Source organism: Erpetoichthys calabaricus, chromosome 3 (assembly GCF_900747795.2).
Source record: "Erpetoichthys calabaricus chromosome 3, fErpCal1.3, whole genome shotgun sequence".
NCBI classification, from domain to species: domain Eukaryota; kingdom Metazoa; phylum Chordata; class Cladistia; order Polypteriformes; family Polypteridae; genus Erpetoichthys; species Erpetoichthys calabaricus.
In genome coordinates, this window is record NC_041396.2 from 252,246,279 (window position 1) to 252,268,168 (window position 21,890).

Sequence of the window (21,890 nt, forward strand, 5' to 3'; positions counted from 1 at the left end):
GCAGAGTACAAAAATACATGTGACAAAAAAGGAACAAGGAAAGTTATCCAAAAAGCTAAAATTCACAAAACATCAACAATTACAAGAAACAATAGAAGAAGTTTGACAAAGGCTTTCATAAAGTCAAGGATGTACAATGCTAGAGTGAAGGGCCTCAATCAGCCTCAGTCTTTTATTTCTCTTGCCCCTCTCATCACATGGCTGCCAGTAGATTAATGTTGCATCTCAAAAATGTAAGAAAGGAGTAAGGCCAGCCTGTCTATATAGGTGAAATAGGCGATTGCCTATGACTGCAACTAGGGTGGCCAAATGTACCGGTTATCACTTGCGGCAGGGCCCTCACCAAATATTATGTGACCTAAAATATCCAACTTGTATCAAACTTGATTGGATAGCACATTATCCTACCAGGTTCTCTCTAATCATGTTGAATGCCTACGGAATGTGTCAGTCTCTTCTCTGGCTGTACACCCTCCAACACTATTACACCTGCACTAGTTCTGATCGTCAGGGTGAGAGATTGTCAATCAAGAGCAAAGTGCTGTATGTTAAAACAACCAGAACTGTTTGACTGAGAGTTAAAAAAAAATAGAGAAGATTTTTAAAGTTCAAGCACTCTGAAAACATGTAGACTCATTTTTAAAATACATTGTTTTAGACAGTTCTACAGTACTTCCAAGAACATATTATTACATACATCATTTGAGTACAGGTAGGTTAAGTAACTTTCTTATGGTGTCAGTAGTGGGATTTGAATCCACAACTTCAGGGTCTGAACAGCAACTAATGTTAAAATATGAGGAAATTTAGAATGATCTTGGCTATAATTTCAATAGAACATCATATAGTGCAGAAGATTGAAACACCAAATACTGTACACTTAAGACTTTTTCATTTCCAGAATGCGAAGGTTTCCCATCTCTGCTTTAGGGAATAAGCTCCACATCATAATGCTACCTCTGTCTGCTATGACAGTAGGGGTAATAATGATTAGGTTTCTGCTGTAGTGACTGTAGTATTGAGTTTTAAATGCCAAGGTTGCTGGTTCAGCTCCTGTCTTTGACTTACAGTGTGACTTTAACCAAATTACTTTACACACCTGTGCCACAGGACTCCAACAGTACAAAATGTATTTAAAAAGTCCTGGCAGATTAGGTGCTAAATATAAAACTTTTTTAATTTGATCACAAATTTTCTAGCCATTGTATTTGCACAAGCTATGTGAGATGTGAGTGTTAACGTTTCCAGCTTAAAAAAGCAGACATATACCAGAATATGAAAGGTTAGTTTTAGGAGAATACTTTTGAAAGGCGCTGAAAAATTAATACACATTGTTAAATTTATTTGTATGAATTGTAAAATAGTGTTGCAATAAGATAGATGCTCTCAAAAAACATGCATTTTTATAAAATATTTTTACTACTGTATATTAGTTGTATGCCAGATGAAGAAAGATGTGTAAGCTTCACTAATGTGAGCTTGATTTAGCATGTAGTCAGGGTCAGAGCCCAGAGAAATGTTAAAGAATCTAGGGAGAACAAATTTCCACAGGGAATTAAGAGATAACCTAGGAACTGCATGGATTGCAGTAATAAAGCCTGGTGTCCATGAAAATTATCATGAATGTTCCATTTTTATGTTTCAGTAACACAAGGTACCTTAGAAACTATAAATGTTCACCCCTTTCTAGTGAAGGCTGAATTGTTTTTTCATGTGGAGGAAACATTCTATTAGGACTATGACTAAAATAAAGTGAAAGTGTGACTAATGATAGAGAAATAATGTTTGGAGAAGGGTGTGTAGTGTAAAAACAAACGTTTATTTACTCTCAAACTCTTCCCTTTAGTCTGTCTGGGAGACTCAATAAAAATATTGTTCAAATTGAGCCTAAAAACCCATTCTTTCGGGCATGCTATTACCACCACATTTCTGAAACAAGTAGCTTTGCCACGTCATGGTGCTTGTACATGGGACTGATTTCCAGCTAGTTACCCACACGTTTAGAGTATCTGTGGTTCTTTTGTAATTTTTAGACAATTTCTTCAGGCACTCTGGCTATCTCCCATTCCAACATGATGCTAAATGACTTGGTAAATTAGACTGGCATGAGAGGGCATGTGGGTAGATAGATAGATAGGTAGATAGATAGATAGATAGATAGATAGATAGATAGATAGATAGATAGATAGATAGATAGATAGATAGATAGATAGATAGATAGATAGATAGATACTTTATTATGTAACCCTATTTAGGATTGGTTCCTTCCTTGTACCCATTTCATGAAGGACAGAGTTTGACCTACAAAGATACTGCTGGATATAGTGGTTTACAGAATGGGTGATCTCTCTGGATCATACAGGACACGCATTCAGTGTAATGGAATCTTTTAGACTTACTGACAGCTCTAGAATGGACATGCACATTATATGAATGTTTCTTGCACTGCCTCCAGCCTTACGTTTGCTGCTCAGAGTTGGCCTTAGGTTCCTCCTATCCTGTAGTGCAGTGGTTCCCAAACTCGGTCCTGGGGACCCACAGTGGCTACAGGTTTTTGTTCCAACCATCTTCCGTTTTTCATTGGACTCTTAGCCTAATTAAGTGAGTCATTATTTCCAGTTTCTGTGTTTTGGAATCAATGTAGAAATTACAAACTAAGTTTGGTAGATTTTTATTAAAATGTAATGAGCAGTTATATGGGGAATGTAGTTTTTTTAAGTTGTTAACAGTATTTTCTGATTTGTAATGGATTACAGTCCCATGCAGGGTTGATTCCTGCCTTGCACTCAATGCTGCCAAGAGGCTTCAGTGCCCTCAAGAACCTGCATTGCACTTGCCCAATCCACATTATTTTCACATTATGTCATTGTACTTACTGTATGTCTCAGCTCTACCATCTGTCATATCTTAATCTAAATTTCCTCTCTTTTAAAACTTGTGTAATAATCAGGACATTTGAAGTCTCTTCCCAAAGTCTCAAAAATGCTTCTGGTTTATGTCATATTTGCCTTTTTATCTCATGTTAATTTGTATTTTTTTCTTTTTAGCTTTGTTAAGCATCTTAGAAATGGTAAAGGTGTGATATGAAATTAATATAGATGGACTAGCTTTTTAAAAGTATAAGTAAACTGTGTTCTGTGCTTTGATATGGGGCTGTGGTATTAGACTTTAGTTTCTGGGGTATAATTTATTTAACTTATTATAATTTATTAAGGGCGGCACGGTGGCGTGGAGTTTGCATGTTCTCCCCGTGTCTGCGTGGATTTCCTCCGGGTGCTCCGGTTTCCTCCCACAATCCAAAAACATGCAGGTTAGGGGAATTGGCGATTCTAAATTGGCCCTAGTGTGTGCTTGGTGTGCGTGTGTCCTGCGGTGGGTTGGCGCCCTGCCCAGGATTGGTTCCTGCCTTGCACCCCGTGTTGGCTGGGATTGGCTCCAGCAGACCCCCGTGACCCTGTGTTCAGATTCAGCGGGTTGGAAAATGGATGGATAATTTATTAATTATTTAATTTGCTGTTTCAAAATCTTTAGTTGTGTTTCTCATCTCAGGTGGCCACTGGCAATGGATTTTGTGATTTTGAGGTACTGTACAGTGATTCAGTTTTTTTCAAGTCTAGTGGAAAAATCAAATAAGGGCTGCAATATTCATCTTTATCTTTATGTTCCTAACACATATAGATCTTTTTTTAATGTTTCAGTTAAGAGGCTCAGGTTCCTAATGACACTGAATTGAATTAGGCAGACTTGAGAATTTTATGTTATTTTTATGTCCTGCAGTTACAAGTAGAAAACAAAAATTGCCCCTCATGCAGTCTGTTTGTTTCTTATTTTGTAAGATTCTGGTGCACTTAAATCCAGATCCAAATGTGAGGGCTTAACATCAGTCCAATTGAGGTCCATCTTGGCTGTGCATGCATAGGTTAATAAAAATAAGACTTCACAGAGACAAAGGGTAATATTAGGTCAAATATGGATGTATCCTGAACTCTGTGATCAAATAGTATTAATTTCTCATTTGGGACACCTCTGTGTGCTCATGTAGACTTAGATACATTCTTAGTACTGGCTGTACAGTACATACTTCCTACTATAAGTGCCTTGAGCATGGGAAAGGTGCTATATAAATAAAATGTATTATAATTATTATTATTATTATACAGTATGTAAGCATGCTCATATGTTAATTAGTAAGTGCAGTATTAAACCTAAACATGCTGATATATATCCAGTGGTTGATTAGCATCCTATCCACAAAATATTTCCTCACTGTAAATTACAAATCCCACTAGAGTAGTTCTAGATTTTGTTTCTTTTGCCTGTTTTTTATGTACAAAAAAAATAAAATAAATAAATGTTTGTGATGTATCACCACAAGGGGGCAGAACTGTTAAGGTGTTTACATAGGACTGGACTTGAGTTTGTTTTTGTTGAGGCTTCTGGTATGGTAAACCTTTACAGGTCTGGGGCGGTTCAGCCTACATGAGTGGGTCTTAATTTATGGGGGCACTTTATTTTAGTATATTTGCAATAGAATAGAAAATGGTTGCTGACCATTTACCTGGATTATGTATATAATATAGCTATTATATTGGGATTGGCTCCAGCAGACCCCCATGACTCTGTAGTTAGGATATAGCGGGTTGGATAATGAATGGATATTATATATATGTATTTATTTTTTCTGTTTATTGTTTTTTGTTCTAACCCAGAATTTTGTAGTTATGTTTAACTTGGTGTTTAATTTTTTGATACTCATTTTTATCTACTGTTACTTATGAAGGTTTTTCTGTACTTTTATCTCTGTTTACCCTTTTGAATATTTGTGAATCACTCTGAGGGTGGGAAAGGTATTATATAAATGAAAAAATGCATTAAAATCAGTAGTAGTATAATGTAGTGGCTAAGGTGCTGACCCTTAAACCATAAGGTGCCAGGTTCAATCCCCACCTCTGACTCACTATGCGTCCCATCTCTATTCCAACTGGAAAAACAAAAAACATCCGTAAATAGCTGTAAAGTGTTCCGAACTTGTAAGTCACAGTGGATAATGGCATCAGTCAAATATACAGTAATAATTTTTAGACAGAGTATGGTATCCCCCATATGACGGAATGTGTAACATATTTGGTTGCCACTGTAACCTATGTATTTATCTATGATGGAGCTCATTTGGGCTCAAACTCTGTTTTCCTTTGGAATGGCAAAATACAATCAGCATGTGAAGCAGGGAATTGGACCTGCTAATTCATTAAAAGCGTGTCTTTACTTTAGACAAACATCAAGTGTAGTATCTTGTAGGAAATTCACAGCAAGTCTTATCTATTGACTGGTGAAGATGCAATGCATTGAAAAAAGTAGAGGAGGCAACAAGTAAGGTTCTGCACTTTATTCGAGTTGTCAAGCATACACTTCACTGCACAGCTGCTCTTTGGTTCCATTGGTCAGCATGATTACCTGCTTTAAGGGATAGGCCAGGAGAACTAACCTCTTTGTGTTTAATTATGTAATGCTGTCCCAGGGTAAGACTGATTAAGGTGGAGACTTGTAGGTCAGTTTGAACTGGCAGGTGGAGAAAGGTTTCCAAATTATTGTCACTAGCTAATGACCTTCTAATGACCACAAACAGAATTTTTTGAATTTGGTAAGATGGAAGGCTGCATCACTACCAGAAAGAATGCAGCTGATTTAACCAGCAGTTGTTACATTATTGTGTTAAGTTTTGTGTGTCAGACCATGTGAAACCCAAAATGAAAGAGCTACTGGGAACATCACCACACCTAACAATTGCCTAGGTGCATGTTACAACCCTCTCTCCACACACTGTTTACATACAAGGTTAACTTGCTGTGATATGAGGCTTCCAGCTGTCACTGGTCAGCCTGGATTAGCTTCATCTGGGACAGCTCCATTCAACACAATGGAATGATGGTCAGAACTCTATGGCGTCTTCAGGAGGGACATCTTTTCATGAGGCACAAACACACAAAAGGTTGGGCACTGAGGATGTGGGAAGCAGCCTGGTTGCTTGAGTTCAGACTTCTAGTCATCTCGGTCCGACTGCTGCTCCTTCCTAGATTCTTTCACCACCTACAAGTGAAAGAGAACTGTGAAAACTGCATTACACAGTGACCTGTTTTACCTATGTAAATGTCACAGATATTTCAAGTTGGTCAATAAGAATGGGTCAGACAGGTACATAAATAGTACTTTGTTTGTCCCAAGCAGAAATTTAGCTTTTACAGAAGCTCAAGAAATATAGAAATACCAATGACCACCTCAAAAACAAACAAGAATTACAAAAAAGTAGAAAAAATATATGAACTGGTATAATGTGTAGGAAACTGCATAGACTCTTCTGAATAGTGGTGAGGAACTAGTTTTGTTTTTTACAGGAATTTACTGTATATAGACTGGTCTGTATCACTCAGGCATTTGTAAAGAGGAGTATGAATGATATATGAACCGCCATAGTCTAAAATGTGTTGTTGACATACTTTTATTAACAAATCTGAACAGCCCACCCAGCCCTAAAGTCTTGTTTGAATGGAATGCTCCAAACATCTATGCAGATTGGGTTATACTGTAAGGACATCCTCACCAACAGACTGATGTGAAGGACTTGATACTTTGTAGTCCAGTCCAAATTCCTCAGGGACGCCATGGACTGGTCTGAATGTTTATATAGTTGTTGCAGTAGTATGAACGTTAGCTTAAGGTGCAGTGACGTGTTTGAACTTGTATGTGCTTTTTCAGTGTCGTGCCTTGTTTTGCTCAGATCTGTGCTCAACCTGGTGACTGTACACCTGATTATGAGCCAGGTTTGCATGCATCTAGTAAAGTTCACTGGAAGATCACAGACGCACCTCTCCATCCCGGGTTTCAATGGTCTTAATCAGCACTGTTCTCTTGCTGTGGACTTCAGAAGGGTGCTCAAAATCTGAAGAGGCAAACCAAGGACCAGATGTGAGACCACATTGACACTCCTCTTATTTCTGACTCACTGCACATCCTTGCACCAGAACTGCTAATAGTCTTCCACTGCAGACCTGTTCAACGTTACATTACCTACCCTCAAGTTATTTACCGATTAACTCAGACACACATGTCCACAGTTACCTTTGGACTTTTTAATAAATACATAACAATACATACTCAAGACCTGTCATTATTACAAAGGCTTTCAACACCACACTGCTCTAAAGTGATTGTCTCTGACAAGTCAGGCTAGCAAGAGACATACCTGTGCTACGGATGCTGAGGGTGGATAGGTTCTGAACAGGAATAGCAATCCTATGGGAAGAAGAACAGGAAAAAAGACATGTATTTTTAGGATGGCCTTTCACAATTTAAGTACTTACTGAAGCAATGTTGCTGTGGACATTAAGCAAACAGAACATGCCAGTTTAACAAACGTAGTTTAATTTTGTGAACCTGTAAATATCTGCTTACGTTTTTTCAATTAAAGGAGGGATAGACAAAAGCTGTGTCATTGAGAGCAATTGATGATCGAAGGTTATCGGTGCAGTGGTAGTGCTGCTGCTTTGCAGTAAGAAGACTGTGGAAGATTGTGGGTTCGCTTCCCGGTTCCTCCCTGTGTGGATAGCGCTTTGAGTACTGAGAAAAGCGCTATATAAATGTAATGAATTATTATTAAGGGCCGTCTTTATTGTTCAGTGTGAATCTGTACCAGTAATATCACATGCTGCTGTTTTGAACTCTCTGTCATGCAGCTTTGAAATGGTGTTCAGGATTAAGGTTTCATACAATAAAATAAAAAGAAATGACATGTAGAGCAACTAGTAAAGCCTGGTGTGGAGTGGGGCTTTGTAAAGATGGCATCTACTCTACCAGAATAATGAAAGAATGAAGCCAATTTGTCTCACCTGCTCTCTTCCCCTTCTAGCAGTTTCCGATAAGTGGCGATTTCGATGTCCAGGGCCATTTTGACATTGAGCAAGTCCTGGTACTCGCGCAAGTGACGTGCCATCTCCTCTTTCAGGTGCCGGATCTCCTGCTCCAAGCGGCCTATATTGTCCTGGTATCCAGCCACCTCCAGTCCAAACTGGTCCTCCATCTCCCGCATCTGGCGCAGCAGGGCCTCATTCTGGTGGCACATTGTTAAGGCTCTGGTTATTTTTCTGTACTATAAGTGTGTTACTGAATACAGCTTGAAACCTGTTTAGATATTCTTTTTTAGAATCTCATAAGTTTTGGGATTTATGGAAATAGTGGCTAGTTGGACATATCTGCATAGACACTAGTAGTGCCAATTGCATTAAGACCACTTACCGTGCTCTTGAGAGCATCAATCTCACAGGTCAAGCTCTGGATCTGACGGCGTGACTCGTTGGCATCTTGCTTTGCCTGGCGTAGTGCTTCTACATTCCGATTGGCTGTGTCCGTAAGATCAGCAAACTGGTGGTAGACAGTATCAGTCAATGGCAAACCAGGTAAACACCTATGCATAAATAGCACCACCATTCATTAATTTTTGCTAGTATGAATGTGTTGTAGGCATACATTGTTATGTGGCACCTAATCAGAAGGCACCGTGGAGAATGCAATACTGCTGCCTAGTTCTCTAATGTAAGAAGTGCTAATGAGAAGTATTCAAACTACCAGTAGTGTGGCAGTAAATCAGGCAAATGACCTTATATCTGTACATTCAAAAAGAGTCTTTCCATCCTTCATTACTTCCAAATAGCAATTCTAATCCTTTTCCCAGTGGCTTGCATCTAAGAAGCATTGGCCAATTGGAAATAATAACCAAAATCAGTGCACCAAAGGTTACATAAAATAAATACCACTGCTCATGGTGAGTCATTTTCTGAAGCTGGGTTTTCTATTTTCCTAAAACCTAACTGTACAACTCTCTGCGAGGCTCATTTAGTTGTGTGACAACCCCTGTCAATAAATATTTTTCTAGTTTATTTGTTCCCAGATATTTTCTTTGTTTTGTGAACAAATTTCTATTAGAAAATATGTGCATTAGGAAATAGTGCATATCTAATGGATCACAGGCCTGAAATTGTTAAAAAAACTTCTGCCCAATACAGTAACCACACAGCCCTGTGGTCATTGGACCATTGTTGTTTTGTCCCTCACCAACTGAATAGCCACTGGCCACTCTTTAATAGTTGAACAAGAATGTCGAAGGCCAAAACAAAAATTGTTAAAGGAGGATTTCCAGAGTTTAAGAAGGAGGCCAATCAGATAAGATTAAGGCCTTTTGTCCTGCTTCAGTGCTAGATGAGAAAAGTGGATATTGTGTAAGCAAAAGTAATTCCAGCTATTTAATTCAAATTTGTTATGTTCTAGTTATATTTGTTATTTATAAGTTAAACTTTAAGTATAACATTGCTAAAATTTAAAGACTGATTCTCATTATGTCTATCATTCTTTTCATTGTCAGATGTGTCTGTCTGGACATCTTGCTGCACATGCTTAATCCATTCTTATTCTGGAAGTTTATGTCACTCTGGATTAAATACCACGAATTTGAGCAGAGGTGCATAGTTTTAGTAAATATTTGGTCACTTTTGCCCGTTAACATTTCGTTCAACACTCTTCTTTAAGTTTAATTGCTTTGCCACATTATTACCTCTGATTTTGAAGGGGCTATGTCTATCTATCTATCTATCTATCTATCTATCTATCTATCTATCTATCTATCTATCTATCTATCTATCTATCTATCTATCTATCTATCTATCTATCTATCTATCTATCTATCTATCTATCTATCTATCTATCTATCTATCTATCTATCTATCTATCTATCTATCTATCTAGAGATGCCCAGACGCACCTATGTAATTGAGTATCCCTATGACCTTAGGATGAACAAGTGTCTCTGAATCTAATGGCCTAAATGCTAGTGGTCCTGTAACAGCTGGTGTAATAGAGGACAGAGGGAAAAGTGTCTTTATTGAATGACTGAGGTCTTTAATAATACCGTTTGCTTTTCTAGGCCAGAGTGTTCTATATACTGTATGTCCTGAAATGAAGGCAACTGTGATGCAATAGTATTCTGCAATAGTATTCTGTGCTGACTTCATGAAACTCTTTCTCTGTTAGTTTCTTTCATCAGTTACAATATTAGAAAAATTGTGACAAGAACAGGCCATTTATCCTAACAACCCTGCCAATCCTATTTACCAAATTGTCCAAAGTAATATCAAGTCAAGATCTGAATGTCCCTAAAGCTCTACTCTTCACTGCATTACTTTGTAATTTATTCCACGTTCCGGTGGTTCTTTGCATGATGAAAAAATTTGTATTATTTGTGTGGAATCTGTTCTTAACAAGTGTTTAATCATTACTCTGTGTTCTTGCTGTATACTATATTTCAAAGCAACAACTAGAATCTACTGTACTAATTCCTTTCATAATTTGAAATACTTCAATCATGCACACTCTTAATCTCTGCTTGAAGTGAAAAGGTTCAACCCCTTCAATCTCTCCTCATTGCTCATACCTCTCAGTCCCCGTCCCAGCCCAGTTGCTCTTCTCTGGACATTCTAGCACAGCTACATTTTTTTTTATAATATGAAGATCAAAACTGCACACAGTACTCCAGGTGAGGTCTTACTAGTGTGTTGTATAACTTAAACACAACCTCGCTTGACTTGTATTATACACATCTTGATATATAATACTGTATAACATTCTATTGGCTTTCTTGATCACTTCTGTATACTATCTGAATGTGGATAGTGGATGAGTTCACTATGACTCCTAGGTCCTTCTCATAAGGTATGTTTTCAATTTTCAGACCTCCCATTGTGTTTTCAAATCTAACATTTCCACTTAAATGTAATGCTTAACGTTTGCTTACATTAAATTTCTTCTGCCACAAATTTGCCCAAGTCTGTACGCTATAGAAATCCCTCTGTAACGATTTATCTGATTCTACATTTATCTGCCCTTCCATGTAGTTTGGTGGAATCTGGTTTGGAATTTGCAAGCCTAACCAACTTATTGATAGTATTGTTGTCTAGCTAATGTATGTATATTAATAAGCAGCGGCCCCAGCACTGATCCCTGAGAGACACCATTTTTAACATGACCTAATTCTGAAAAAGTTCCTTTGCATTCTGTGTTTTAGCCAATTTTGTACCCTCCTACACACCATGCCTTGAATTTCCACTTACTATTTTCATAAGAATGAATTATAAATTCTTTAAAATCACTTCAGTTTTTTTGTCTGGCGCTTTCTGACTCACTGGTGTGAAAAAACCCCACCATATGATGTATCGTTAAATTCATCTTGATGCCTAGTTAGGCAAGATGTGTAGGTTTTTGGAGATTCCTCTATTTCTGTCCCACTAGACGTGAATAACCCTAATTTATGGGGCATTTTTTAATCATATTTTATGCAGGAAATTACAACCTCATGATAAAGAGTAAACCAATAGGTGTCTTCATCAAAAATGATCAGAAGGACTTGAAGTTGTACAGGCCAAATCAAATGACCCCAGGGGTTCACCCCTGAATGGGATATGAGGGGTCAAAGTTACTCCTATCTCAAAACTTCAGAAAAATGCAGATCAGTAATATAAGCATGTAGAGTGTCTTTGACTTGCCATTTCAAGGTTGCTAATCACAAATATGATAATATTTTTCATATCTGATTCTTTACTGATGGTTACAGCTGCCCTAAGAACAACAGAAGGTTAAAAACAACAAATTTCAAATATTGGCATATGGGGTATCATTTTATGCTATTTTAAGGTCAGTGATTATTATTATAATGTTATTTTTGACTTTTGGTCCTTTACTAGGGATCTATCGCTCTGTGGACTTCTACCAGAGGGTGACAAATGCCATATTTCTATTATAATTCACAACATTTAGATTTTAAATATTTAAATTCAAGAACACATTTTAAAATTTGAAATTTCACTGAGACAATTGTTCTTATTTATTATGCACTTCTACCCCATAAAGTAAATCATTACATTTCTTATGAACACCCCAAATTAAAGCAGCTTATGGTAATTCATACTTTTTTTTAGTTTTATCACTAATCTTTCATGTGGTACCCTATCAAATGCCTTCTGAAGGTCAAAGTAAATAATAACATATGTTCCTCTCATCATATGCTTTTGTTGCTTCCTCATAGAATTCCAGCATATTTGTGAAACTTGACCTTCCTGGTCTGAAGCCATGTTGAATAATATATCATTCACCTCTTGCAGACATGTGTTGCTCGTCCTTTTCCTTAATATTAGCCTCACATTCGATTAATGTGATGTGTACTTGACAGTCTGTGTCTCCCTCTCTCCCCCCCTCTCTCTCACACACACTTCTGTATGTCTAATTGAATAGATGACTTCATCTTGTTGCTCTGTCAAGTGCCTACCTCAAGTGTCAATAAGACAACAGAGTGATTTGGAGAATCTGAAGGTATCAACAGTATGATATTGTTCAAGAATACCTTTAATTTTTTTTTCCCTTGATTGTCCAAGTAGCCATACCTGGATTGTTAAATTACTAGGAATTCATACTAACACAACTTTGTCTACATTATAATCTACAAAACTGATTTATGTTTTACTGTTTGTCTAACAGGCTGCATTGTAGTAGAGAGGTTAGCAGTGCTACTTCACACATATACTGTCCTGGGTTTGAATGTTATCAATGTGCAGTTTGCACATTCTTTCTAAATCTTTATTGGTTTCCTCAGAGTACTTAAGTCTTCCCCCACATCCCCATGTGCAAGTTAGGTTGATCAGTGATTTTAAATTGTCCCCATTTTTAGCAGGTATGCATGTGAGTGCACCCTGTGTTAGACTGACAGGGATAGGCTCCAGCAGCAACTTAGCTTTGGAGTAAAACAGGCTTGAGAAAAGCAGAATGCTTCTTTATCTTTTAGTGGGTGTTTATGCAATGAAATATTGTTTTATACTTTATCTATCTCTTTCAAACAAAGATGTTAGTGATTTAATCCTGTTTAGATAAGAACACTTAAGAATACATATGAAAAAAGCAAACTGAACTTAAGGACTGTATGTGTCCTTCCCTATAGGTGCAAAACCTCAATCCTCAGAATCACCTTGGACTTGTACCACTCCTCAGACTCCTGCACATTCTTGGCAGCAATTGTCTCATATTGGGCACGAATATCCCTGAGAGCTGCTGTCAAGTCTGGCTTAGGGGCTTCCACCTCCACTTGAAGTTGCTGGGTCTGCACATTGACTTGGACATCACGGATCTCCTGAAACAGAACAGAAGAAGATGTTAGTTAGTAATTGTGAGAGTAACTGATTCTGTGTTTTGAGACCCCAGATCCACAGATATGAGTGTAGCCCACCTCATCATGCAGCTTCTTCAAGAATTCAATCTCATCCATTAGGGACTCAATCTTCCTTTCTAGCTCCAAACGAGAAAGGGTGGCATCATCAACATCCTGTTTAAAGAGGCACAGCAAAGTCAAGGGTAGGCAATGGATTCATTCGTGGCATGCACATGTTCTCCTCAAACACATCCACCAATTGAACTTAAAAGATGACCTACCTACTACATGAACTCGGATCATGCCAATTTAGCACCCCCAGCCCCTATACAGTATACTTTATAAAACTACCTCTTTAAATTACCTTCACCATCTCCAGCTAAACAAACCAGGCTCTCAGAGGGTTTCATTACTTACCTTTCTGAAGAGGACTAAGTTGTTTTCTGCCTCCAATCTCTTTTGAGTCTCATCGTCCAACCTGAAAGGAAACCCCACAGGATTTATGTGTCACAGTGCCACAAAGGGTAAAGCATACAAGTCTCCAGTTTCTAGAAGCTGTCAGTGTCCACATCAGGATAGAAAGGTCATTTCCTCCCTTAAGCATCTGTTTGGGATGTTACCACCACCAGTTGTGGCCCCTAACCCATTTAGAGAAAGCTTTGAAAAGGGTTGGGGATTCCAAAATAGGTACAGACACTTAAGAGTTTTATATAGTGCTCACTGGTAAAGACTCAGTGTAAAGGATACTAGGGAGGTATAAAGGACTGATTAGGCTAATCTGCTTAAAAATGTGAAGCCTGCTGACCCTTCGTGTTCTTAAATATCTGGAAAAGCTGCTTACCCTATGCTTTTATCTCTTTTGTGTATGAATCCTCAATTAATTTATTTTGAAAGCTCTTCTCTGCCTCAAAGCCTCCCGTGAATAGGGCAAAAAAATTCCACCCTCTTCTAGGATTTAGAGAACATCCAAAAGTAAAGTCAGGAAGATTATACTTGCGCCCAAGGCCAAGGTAGTTATTGTAAAAATGTGTGTATGTCTGAGATTGTCTAGATATTATGCTACCCCTTGATAATCTGGAGACCATCACAACATGTCACTTTAGTTTATTTTCCTGCATGAGAGACTGAAGACACTACATGGCTTAATTGTCATGGAACCTGACTACAAACCACAAGGCTGCTGGTTCAGTTTGTGTCTCTGAGCAGGAAGTAACTTAACCTCTCTGTCCTCTAATTTTAATACATATGTATTTATTATGCCATAGATTTTGTCTTGTAAAAGAACAGGATTCTCTATATGAAATTATTTTTGTGATTATCTAACACTGTTGTCGTTAAAAGATACCAGAGGGTGTGGGTGGGATGAAAACTAGGCCCTCTGTGTAAGAACACATGAGGAGCTCTGTAGACCTTTTCTGCATGTCTGCATGCACAGATTACTGGGACCATAATGTTGGCGTGGGTGTGTATTTTGGATAGTGTTTGTGAGTCTGTGTACAGGAGATGTATGTATAAGCCACACTGGGTCCTGTGATTAAACTGTAAGAGGCACATTCTAAGTGCTCTTCTACAAAGATGATGGAGTATTCCCAGACGCTGGTAGACAGGCTGCATCTATTATTCAGAGGCACTCCTAATGTAACTGCTGGCAGCTGAGCGTGGTAATGTGAAACTCTAATGTAACCCTCTCATGTAGAAGGTGGTTATTCCAGATGCATCTAAAAGTGACGTATCTAGGAATATGTTCATGCAGCTAGACCTCCTGGCTGGCGAGCTTTGGCACTGCATTACAGGAACATCCCATTATGTTGTGTTTGATACATGATTTGTTACAATGATTGAGACCATGAGTATCCTGGAGCTGTGTCTCCTTCTGGGGAGTACTTCAACCTGACCAGTGCATCAAACATCCTAGCATCCAGCTTTTGCGACACATATCCATCAGCACTATTAGATTGCATATCATCAAGATCATCTTACTAATGATAAATATGATCCAAGTAACTTTATAAACTGCAGTTTTGTTCCAGGCAAGTCAGTTCAGAATTATCTGATGAGGTTATAATTTTCGAGGGTATCTAACTGCAAGTCAATTAAAAGCAGTTCAAAGCAACAAGGGCTTTGTAAGTCAAGTGACCAATAAGATCTTATGAAGTATGGCTACAAGCTTTAAAAGTGAAGGTCCAAAAAGGCCAGATGATGTTAAATTCTTCTTGTTAAATGAGTAGACCAGTGGAGTCAAACTCAAGGCACACAAGCGAAATCTGAGCTTTGGATCTTTTTAAAGCTGCCTGCTTCATCGATTCTCAAAACATGTTACATACGGTCCATGATGTCCATTTATTTTTTCAAAGATCCTATTTTTCATACGTTTCATTTATATGATTGTGTCTGTATATAATTTAGCCAGGTTACATGTACATGTAACACTGGAGCAATCATCAGACAGAAAGATTCTCTCATCAGATTGGATGGCCTGCACAGACTCCACTATAGAATACCCAGGAGCAGGTAGGTGGACAGCTGACCGAGGTCTCCAGGACTATATCTTTATTTTTGACTTTCTCTTTTACACTTTTAATCTATGCTCAACTGGACATAGTTCATCAATTAATCAATACACAGATATTGTTGATTTCCATAGATGTTTAATAAATTTCTACTTTGTCCTTTGTGTGTTTTAACAAATCCTTATTTATTTGCGTATAACTTCTTCATTTAGCAATTAATATAATCTATACTTGTATTTTAACTGAGAATTGTTCACAGAGTTCTGCACTCAGTGAAAGGTGAAATACAAAAAATAAATTGTATTGTATTGTATTTTCTGCACAGCAATGTGCACTACAGCTATGATTGGAAACTTACTGTTATTAATGACCCAACAAGAAAAAAGTGAAAAGATAAAGGTGACATGCCACTCGGCCATAAAGAACTTTAGTCTTTTATCATGATACCGATGATGTGACAGTCCCATTAAGGAGATGTTAGCACCACTTTTTAACATTGTATGGGTTTCAGGGCTGGGCCCATTTCCATGGCCTTAACCTGACTGCCGTCACCACCCAAAATTATGTTTTTGTCTGTTCTACTGACATGATTGTTGTATGTGGATAGGATATGCATTTGCATCTTCACTTGTGTCAAATATGACCAAAATCTGTTTTTGACCAACTAGGTATGTGGTCTGTGTGATCCATCATCTGTGTGTTTATACTCATTTTTTGAATGTGGTCAAGTACTGTGATGTATGTTAGTGCAGGTGTAAAAGAATGTACTTTGGATTAGCTACAAATTATTGCATGTGTCCCGACGGCTGCACTCACTTAAATTTATGCACTGACATAAATTTTTTACTCAGTAATTACTTTGGTCCTATGACTGCTGCAAACTTTCCTAATGTGCTGTAATATCCAAGAAAAGAAAAGCTGATAAAAAAGGAAGGCAGTTTCAAGTGAGACACTAGGCAGAATATACTGTATGATTATGATGGGCAGGCAGGTACTTTTGTGTCTTGTTTGTAAAGAAAATGTGTTAGTATCCGCTTGTTGATATTTTCTGACCTGCATAAATATATAGTGTTATTTTTTTTTTGGCCTCAATAAAAATAGGTTTGATACCCCTGGAGTAAATGCAGGTCAGGGAAGTCAGATTAAATTCATGTGAACCATAAAAGCAGGCCAGAAACACTGAATGACATCAGGCTTCCCATAAAAGGAGTAACCATAGGTCAGAGAGGGATGTGTTAGACTCAGGAGGTGTAAACTTAAGATGAGTAACGTCTGAACACATTCAGCACCTACAGGTTGTAGTTACAGGTCAATCAAAGGTTCAGAGGTATACCTGCAGGCCACATATACCTTATAAGGGCATGTAATTAAGAAATCTAGATGATGCTAGCTTTATAAGGAAAATAGCCACAAATTATTGAGGAATCTTCATGTAAGTAACATTTAATGACATCAGATTTCTTAAATGGGGCCACAGTTCTTTGTTGAGGTATAGCTTCAGATTACTGAGATCAGATAAATTTGGAATCTGAAGAATTGTAGCTGTATGTCAATGAAAAGGGATAGGACTTGTAAAGGTATAACAGCAGTGTACTAATACCTGAAGGGGTCAGGATATTGGATAGATAAGGATGAACTCCACATAGATATATAAATACAAAAGGCAATATATAACAGATAGATAGATGGGGGGAAATGTTTCTTGCTACAGTTATGATATAGATCATAAACTCATAGTGAAAAGTGGAGAAATAATTTGCAAAACATTACATAAGTGCTCAACCTAGAAATATACACACTGTATTTTCAGTACACATTTAATGTATAGTGTTCCAAACGAAATATTGTCCCAGTGCCAATGTGTCTATCATAACTGGTCAAGGAGAAGAGATGTACAGTGGAGGAGGCCTTGTATAGTCTGATGACTTGAGAATGAATGAATGAACATATACAGTATCTACAGGTGCTTCAGTGTAATGAGTTCTGGAGAAGACGTAGTCATAAGGATCTTTCATTTTGCCATCATCCTCTTTTCTGGGACTATCTCCAGAGAATCAGGGTCAATCCTGTAATTCAGCTGACCCTCCTAATCATTTTTTCAGACATCTGGCACACCCTGAGGTGGTTTTTCTCTCCTTATAGAACACAATGTAAACAGTACATTGGCCACTATGAATTGGTGGAACATCTTTCACAATTCTTTGCACACATTAAAAGGAACGGCTACGAGTTGAAAAAGGTAAAAGCTAGACTATTGAAAATATAATAGCAGGTAACTAAGACAGAATGAAATCCAACTGCTTATGGCAGCTGCTAGAAGTTAAAAAGGGTAGATGGTAGACTTGAGGGCACCAACTGTGTAACCTATATGGGCCACCAAGGTACAAACAGATTTCTTCAGCTGTAGCCACACTAAATGGAAATGTAAAATGAAATGCAGGTTCAGGCTGTTGAGGGGTTCTCAAGGGCGTAGCTACATATCTTTGAATAATCAAAATAATTGTCATAGGAAAATGTTTAACAAAATCAAGTCTGTAAGGTGAGGTGATCAGACAGATGTCTAAGGAACCAAATCTTCATTCTCTGAGACTGTGCTGAACTGGAGATTAAGACTGGATGGGGTTAGACTTCTAAAAGAAGTCACGAAGCAGAGGGGAATAGATTCAATAAAGTAGACAATGGAGTATCCTTAAGTCTCTGAGGTATGAATGGTCAGAATTGTAAAAGTGTACTTAGTTGCAAGTCATGAATGGAAGACACATGTCCCAAAAAGTATAACTGTATATCATTTAGATTTGTTCTGGTCTGACTTCTATCGAGATGAGGTATAAAAGTAATAATATTACAATTTCTAGGTACTTGAAATGTAAGATAAATCGTGACCAAAATGTGGCTATACAGTAAACAGTAGCTAGGTTTAAGTTTAATGTGTAGGATTCTGTGAGCACCTATGTTGTATTTCTGCAGGTCAGTAATGAATAACACAAATTATGTTCTTCTGGACTGAAGATAGGTGCTTGTGATTTCTGGTGTGGTTAATCCTTATTGTATAACAGATGCCTCTGAACAAAGTGAAAAGTCTCAGAAATTAGACAGCAAAGCACAAAATGACACAATATACATTATTATTGCTGTCTGTGAAGCCATAATTATGTAGGTGTGGCGGTTCGGGCATTCATCAAATAGTGTTAATCAAGAGGGTGGTGCTTAGAAAGCAGATGCCTAGGCAGATTTTACATTTTTATTAAAGCATTTGTCAGGACACTGCAGCCTCAAAACATTCAACAAAATACAAGACATGAAATAGTTACTGTAGTTTGCCAATATAGCAAAGTGTTAGAACTGTGTAAGAGATGTTTACTGCTATATATTTTGGAAAGGACAAACAGTTTTAATGCCAATCTCTCTTTTTGCTAATGCCAAAAAGTATGGTCATGGTCTAGTAGTTGCCATTTCCATTTCCATAAGTCATTTCTGACTTGTCTGTATTGACATCTATTTTGTCCAATATAGTTTTTGTTTATGGACATTTGCAGTCATCATGGAGCCATTTGTAATGACCCCTGAGAGTCTCGATGAGGTGACCCTTGTGAGCTCTACTCAGTTATCTTCAATGACACCTGCTGACTCACAGAGGTGCCTCAAGTGGCTCTTGGAAGTCTTAATAAGGCATCACTGCTGATCCCTTGGCACACAAATAAGCTACCCTTCCTTTGTCCAGTTATAGGGGTGGCACAGTGGTTACTGATGTAGCCTCACAGCTCCAGAGTACTGAGTTTAAATCCCAACCAGGGATTGTTTATGTAGAGTTTTCCAAGTTCTCCTCATGTTTGTGTGGGTTCTCAAGCTTTCCTTTCATACTAAGACATGCATTTTTGTTTAACTGGTGACTTTTAATTAATGCCTGAATTAGTCATTGTGAGTATGTGCATAGGACTGCCCTGTACTGGGCTGGTGACCTGTCCAGGTCTGGTTCTCTTTTGTTGTCCAATGATGCCTGGATCAGCTATTAGCCCTTGCATCTCTGAATAGGACTAAGCGGGTTCGATTATGGACTGTTGGATGGTTCTCTTATTAACCTATTAGTAAGACTTGGCTTTACTAATATTAGCATTAAATATCTACAGAGATAATAGTCAAATAAAGCTCCGTCAGATAGATGCCAGATATGGGTGTGGCACCTTTTCATTATTAAACCTCTACAGTACTGCAACTGCCAAGCCCTGAATCACACATTACCACAAATAACAATGTAAAAAAATGTCCAGACACATGCAGCAGACTGACCTTTGTTTCAGGAGAGCCAGGTCTTCGGCCAAGTTGTCCCTCTCAACCTGAAAGCGGTCTCTCTCCTTCCCCATGACTTCCAGCTGTCTCTTCAGCTCCCTTAGCTCATCCTGGAAGATCTCGGAGGCCCGGTTAGGCTCCTGCTGAGTCTTGTATTGGTTCAGCTCAGCCACCAGTATGGCATTCTGCTGCTCCAGGTAACGCACCTTCTCAATGAAATTTGCAAAGCGGTCATTGAGCTCCTGTAGTTCAGCCTTCTCATTGCTTCTGGTGGTGAGAAACTCCTGGTTCATGGCATCCACCACAGCAAAATCAACCTTCTCATAGTTGAGCCTGGGGGCTGGGGTGCTGGACCGCACCCTATAAGAGACTGAGCGCACTGAGGATGCTGGGGAAGAAGATCCCAACAGCCGGCTGCCTCCTGCTGAAGTAGAGAGACGCGAGACTGAGCTGTAAGACAAAGGGGAGAACATAGGGGCTGCACCGAACGTGCGTCGGTAGGAAGTAGAGGTGGAGGATGTCCTCATCCCAGAGTGGCTCATGGTGTCTGCGTATGCTGCCTTCACAAAGACTTGACTGGCTTTCGCTGCAGGAGGAAGCAGGACTGGGAGGTGATGCTGCTGTTCTGGCAATTTTATAACCCCTTGGCAGCTCCAGCCCACCTCTCCCGACAAAACTGACCACTCCCTCCTCCTGCAATTCACAACCCCCACCCCCCCCCCTCCAATCCCAGACCGCTGGGAAAATCTCCAGACAGCTTTCTACATCAATAAATCTCCTAATTTTAATGCCTCTCTCTTCTGTTCCTTTCACACACACATACCCTGCATATTCTCTCTCTCTCTCTCTTTCTTATTCATCCATCCTTAAAGCACAAGCCTACTGAGATTTTAGCACTTCTTCACATAATGTTTAACTGCATAAATATTACAAGCTTTTAAAATTAAATAGTGCCATCCTTTTAAGACCTTTTTACCACAATTTAAAGTTTAAATGTAATACTTTACATTTATATAGCGCTTTTCTCACTAGTCAAAGTGCTTTACATTGAGAATGGGGAGCCACTTCAGCCATGGCCAATTTGTGGAATCCTCCTGGATTATGCAACTGTAGCCATTTTGCATCAGTCTGCTCAGCACATCTTACCTATTAGGTGGTTAAGGGGTGAGGGAAATAGTTGCACAATTAGGGACAGGGGATGATTAGGGGGCCAGAATGACAAGGTCATGGTGGTCGATTTAGCTTGGACATCAGGATTCACCCTGCCGTTTACAAAGGATACCCAAGGATGTTTTAATGACCACAGACAGTCAGGACCTTGGTTTTATATCTCATCCGAAGGATAGTGCCATTTTTACAACACAGTGTCCCCATCACTGCACTGGGGCATTGGGATCCACATTCAGGTAACTGAGTAAGCATTTCCTGATGGCCTCACTAACACCTCTTCCAGCAGCAACCCAAGCTTTTCCTAGATCGTCTCTCATCCAAGTACTGGCCGGTCTCGAACATGCTTAGCTTCAGGTGGACTACCTGTTCTGAAGTGCATGTGGTATGCCTGCTGGCAAATTATGTAATTTTGTCATGGACATTTTTGATATTGTTTCCTGTGGTCCAGAGTTGGTCACGGTAGGCTCCCATTCTATGAGAAATGTTTTTTTCTCCAGTTTCTAAGATAAACAAAAGAGTAAAACTACATGGGGTAAGTTACATATTAAAAAACATAATTTTTGTGAAGAGCATTCTTTTAACTATGAATAAATCCACAAAGGAATATGAAACACAGGTGGGATTATTAGAAACAATAAAAATCAAAAGAAGAAGGCCTATGCCTCTATGGGCCTACCTCATACAAA

General features: G+C 38.6%; 1 protein-coding gene across 2 annotated transcripts; it reads right to left on the bottom strand.

The window, feature by feature from the left end:
- Window positions 1–5,371: 5,371 nt before the first annotated feature.
- Window positions 5,372–20,681, bottom strand: prph (peripherin). Of its 2 annotated transcripts, XM_028798066.2 has the most exons (9): window positions 20,035–20,679; window positions 13,655–13,715; window positions 13,316–13,411; window positions 13,058–13,219; window positions 8,290–8,415; window positions 7,884–8,104; window positions 7,241–7,290; window positions 6,864–6,937; window positions 5,372–6,087 (listed from the first exon to the last, which is right to left on the bottom strand). In XM_028798066.2, the coding sequence occupies exons 1-9, from the start codon at window positions 20,574–20,576 to the stop codon at window positions 6,040–6,042; spliced, it is 1,380 nt and encodes a 459-aa protein (XP_028653899.1). In that variant the 5' UTR covers window positions 20,577–20,679; the 3' UTR covers window positions 5,372–6,039. The 2 variants fall into 2 exon arrangements, with proteins under 2 accessions (XP_028653899.1, XP_051780495.1); XM_051924535.1 differs by lacking the exon at window positions 6,864–6,937 and having other exon boundaries at window positions 20,035–20,681.
- Window positions 20,682–21,890: the final 1,209 nt, after the last annotated feature.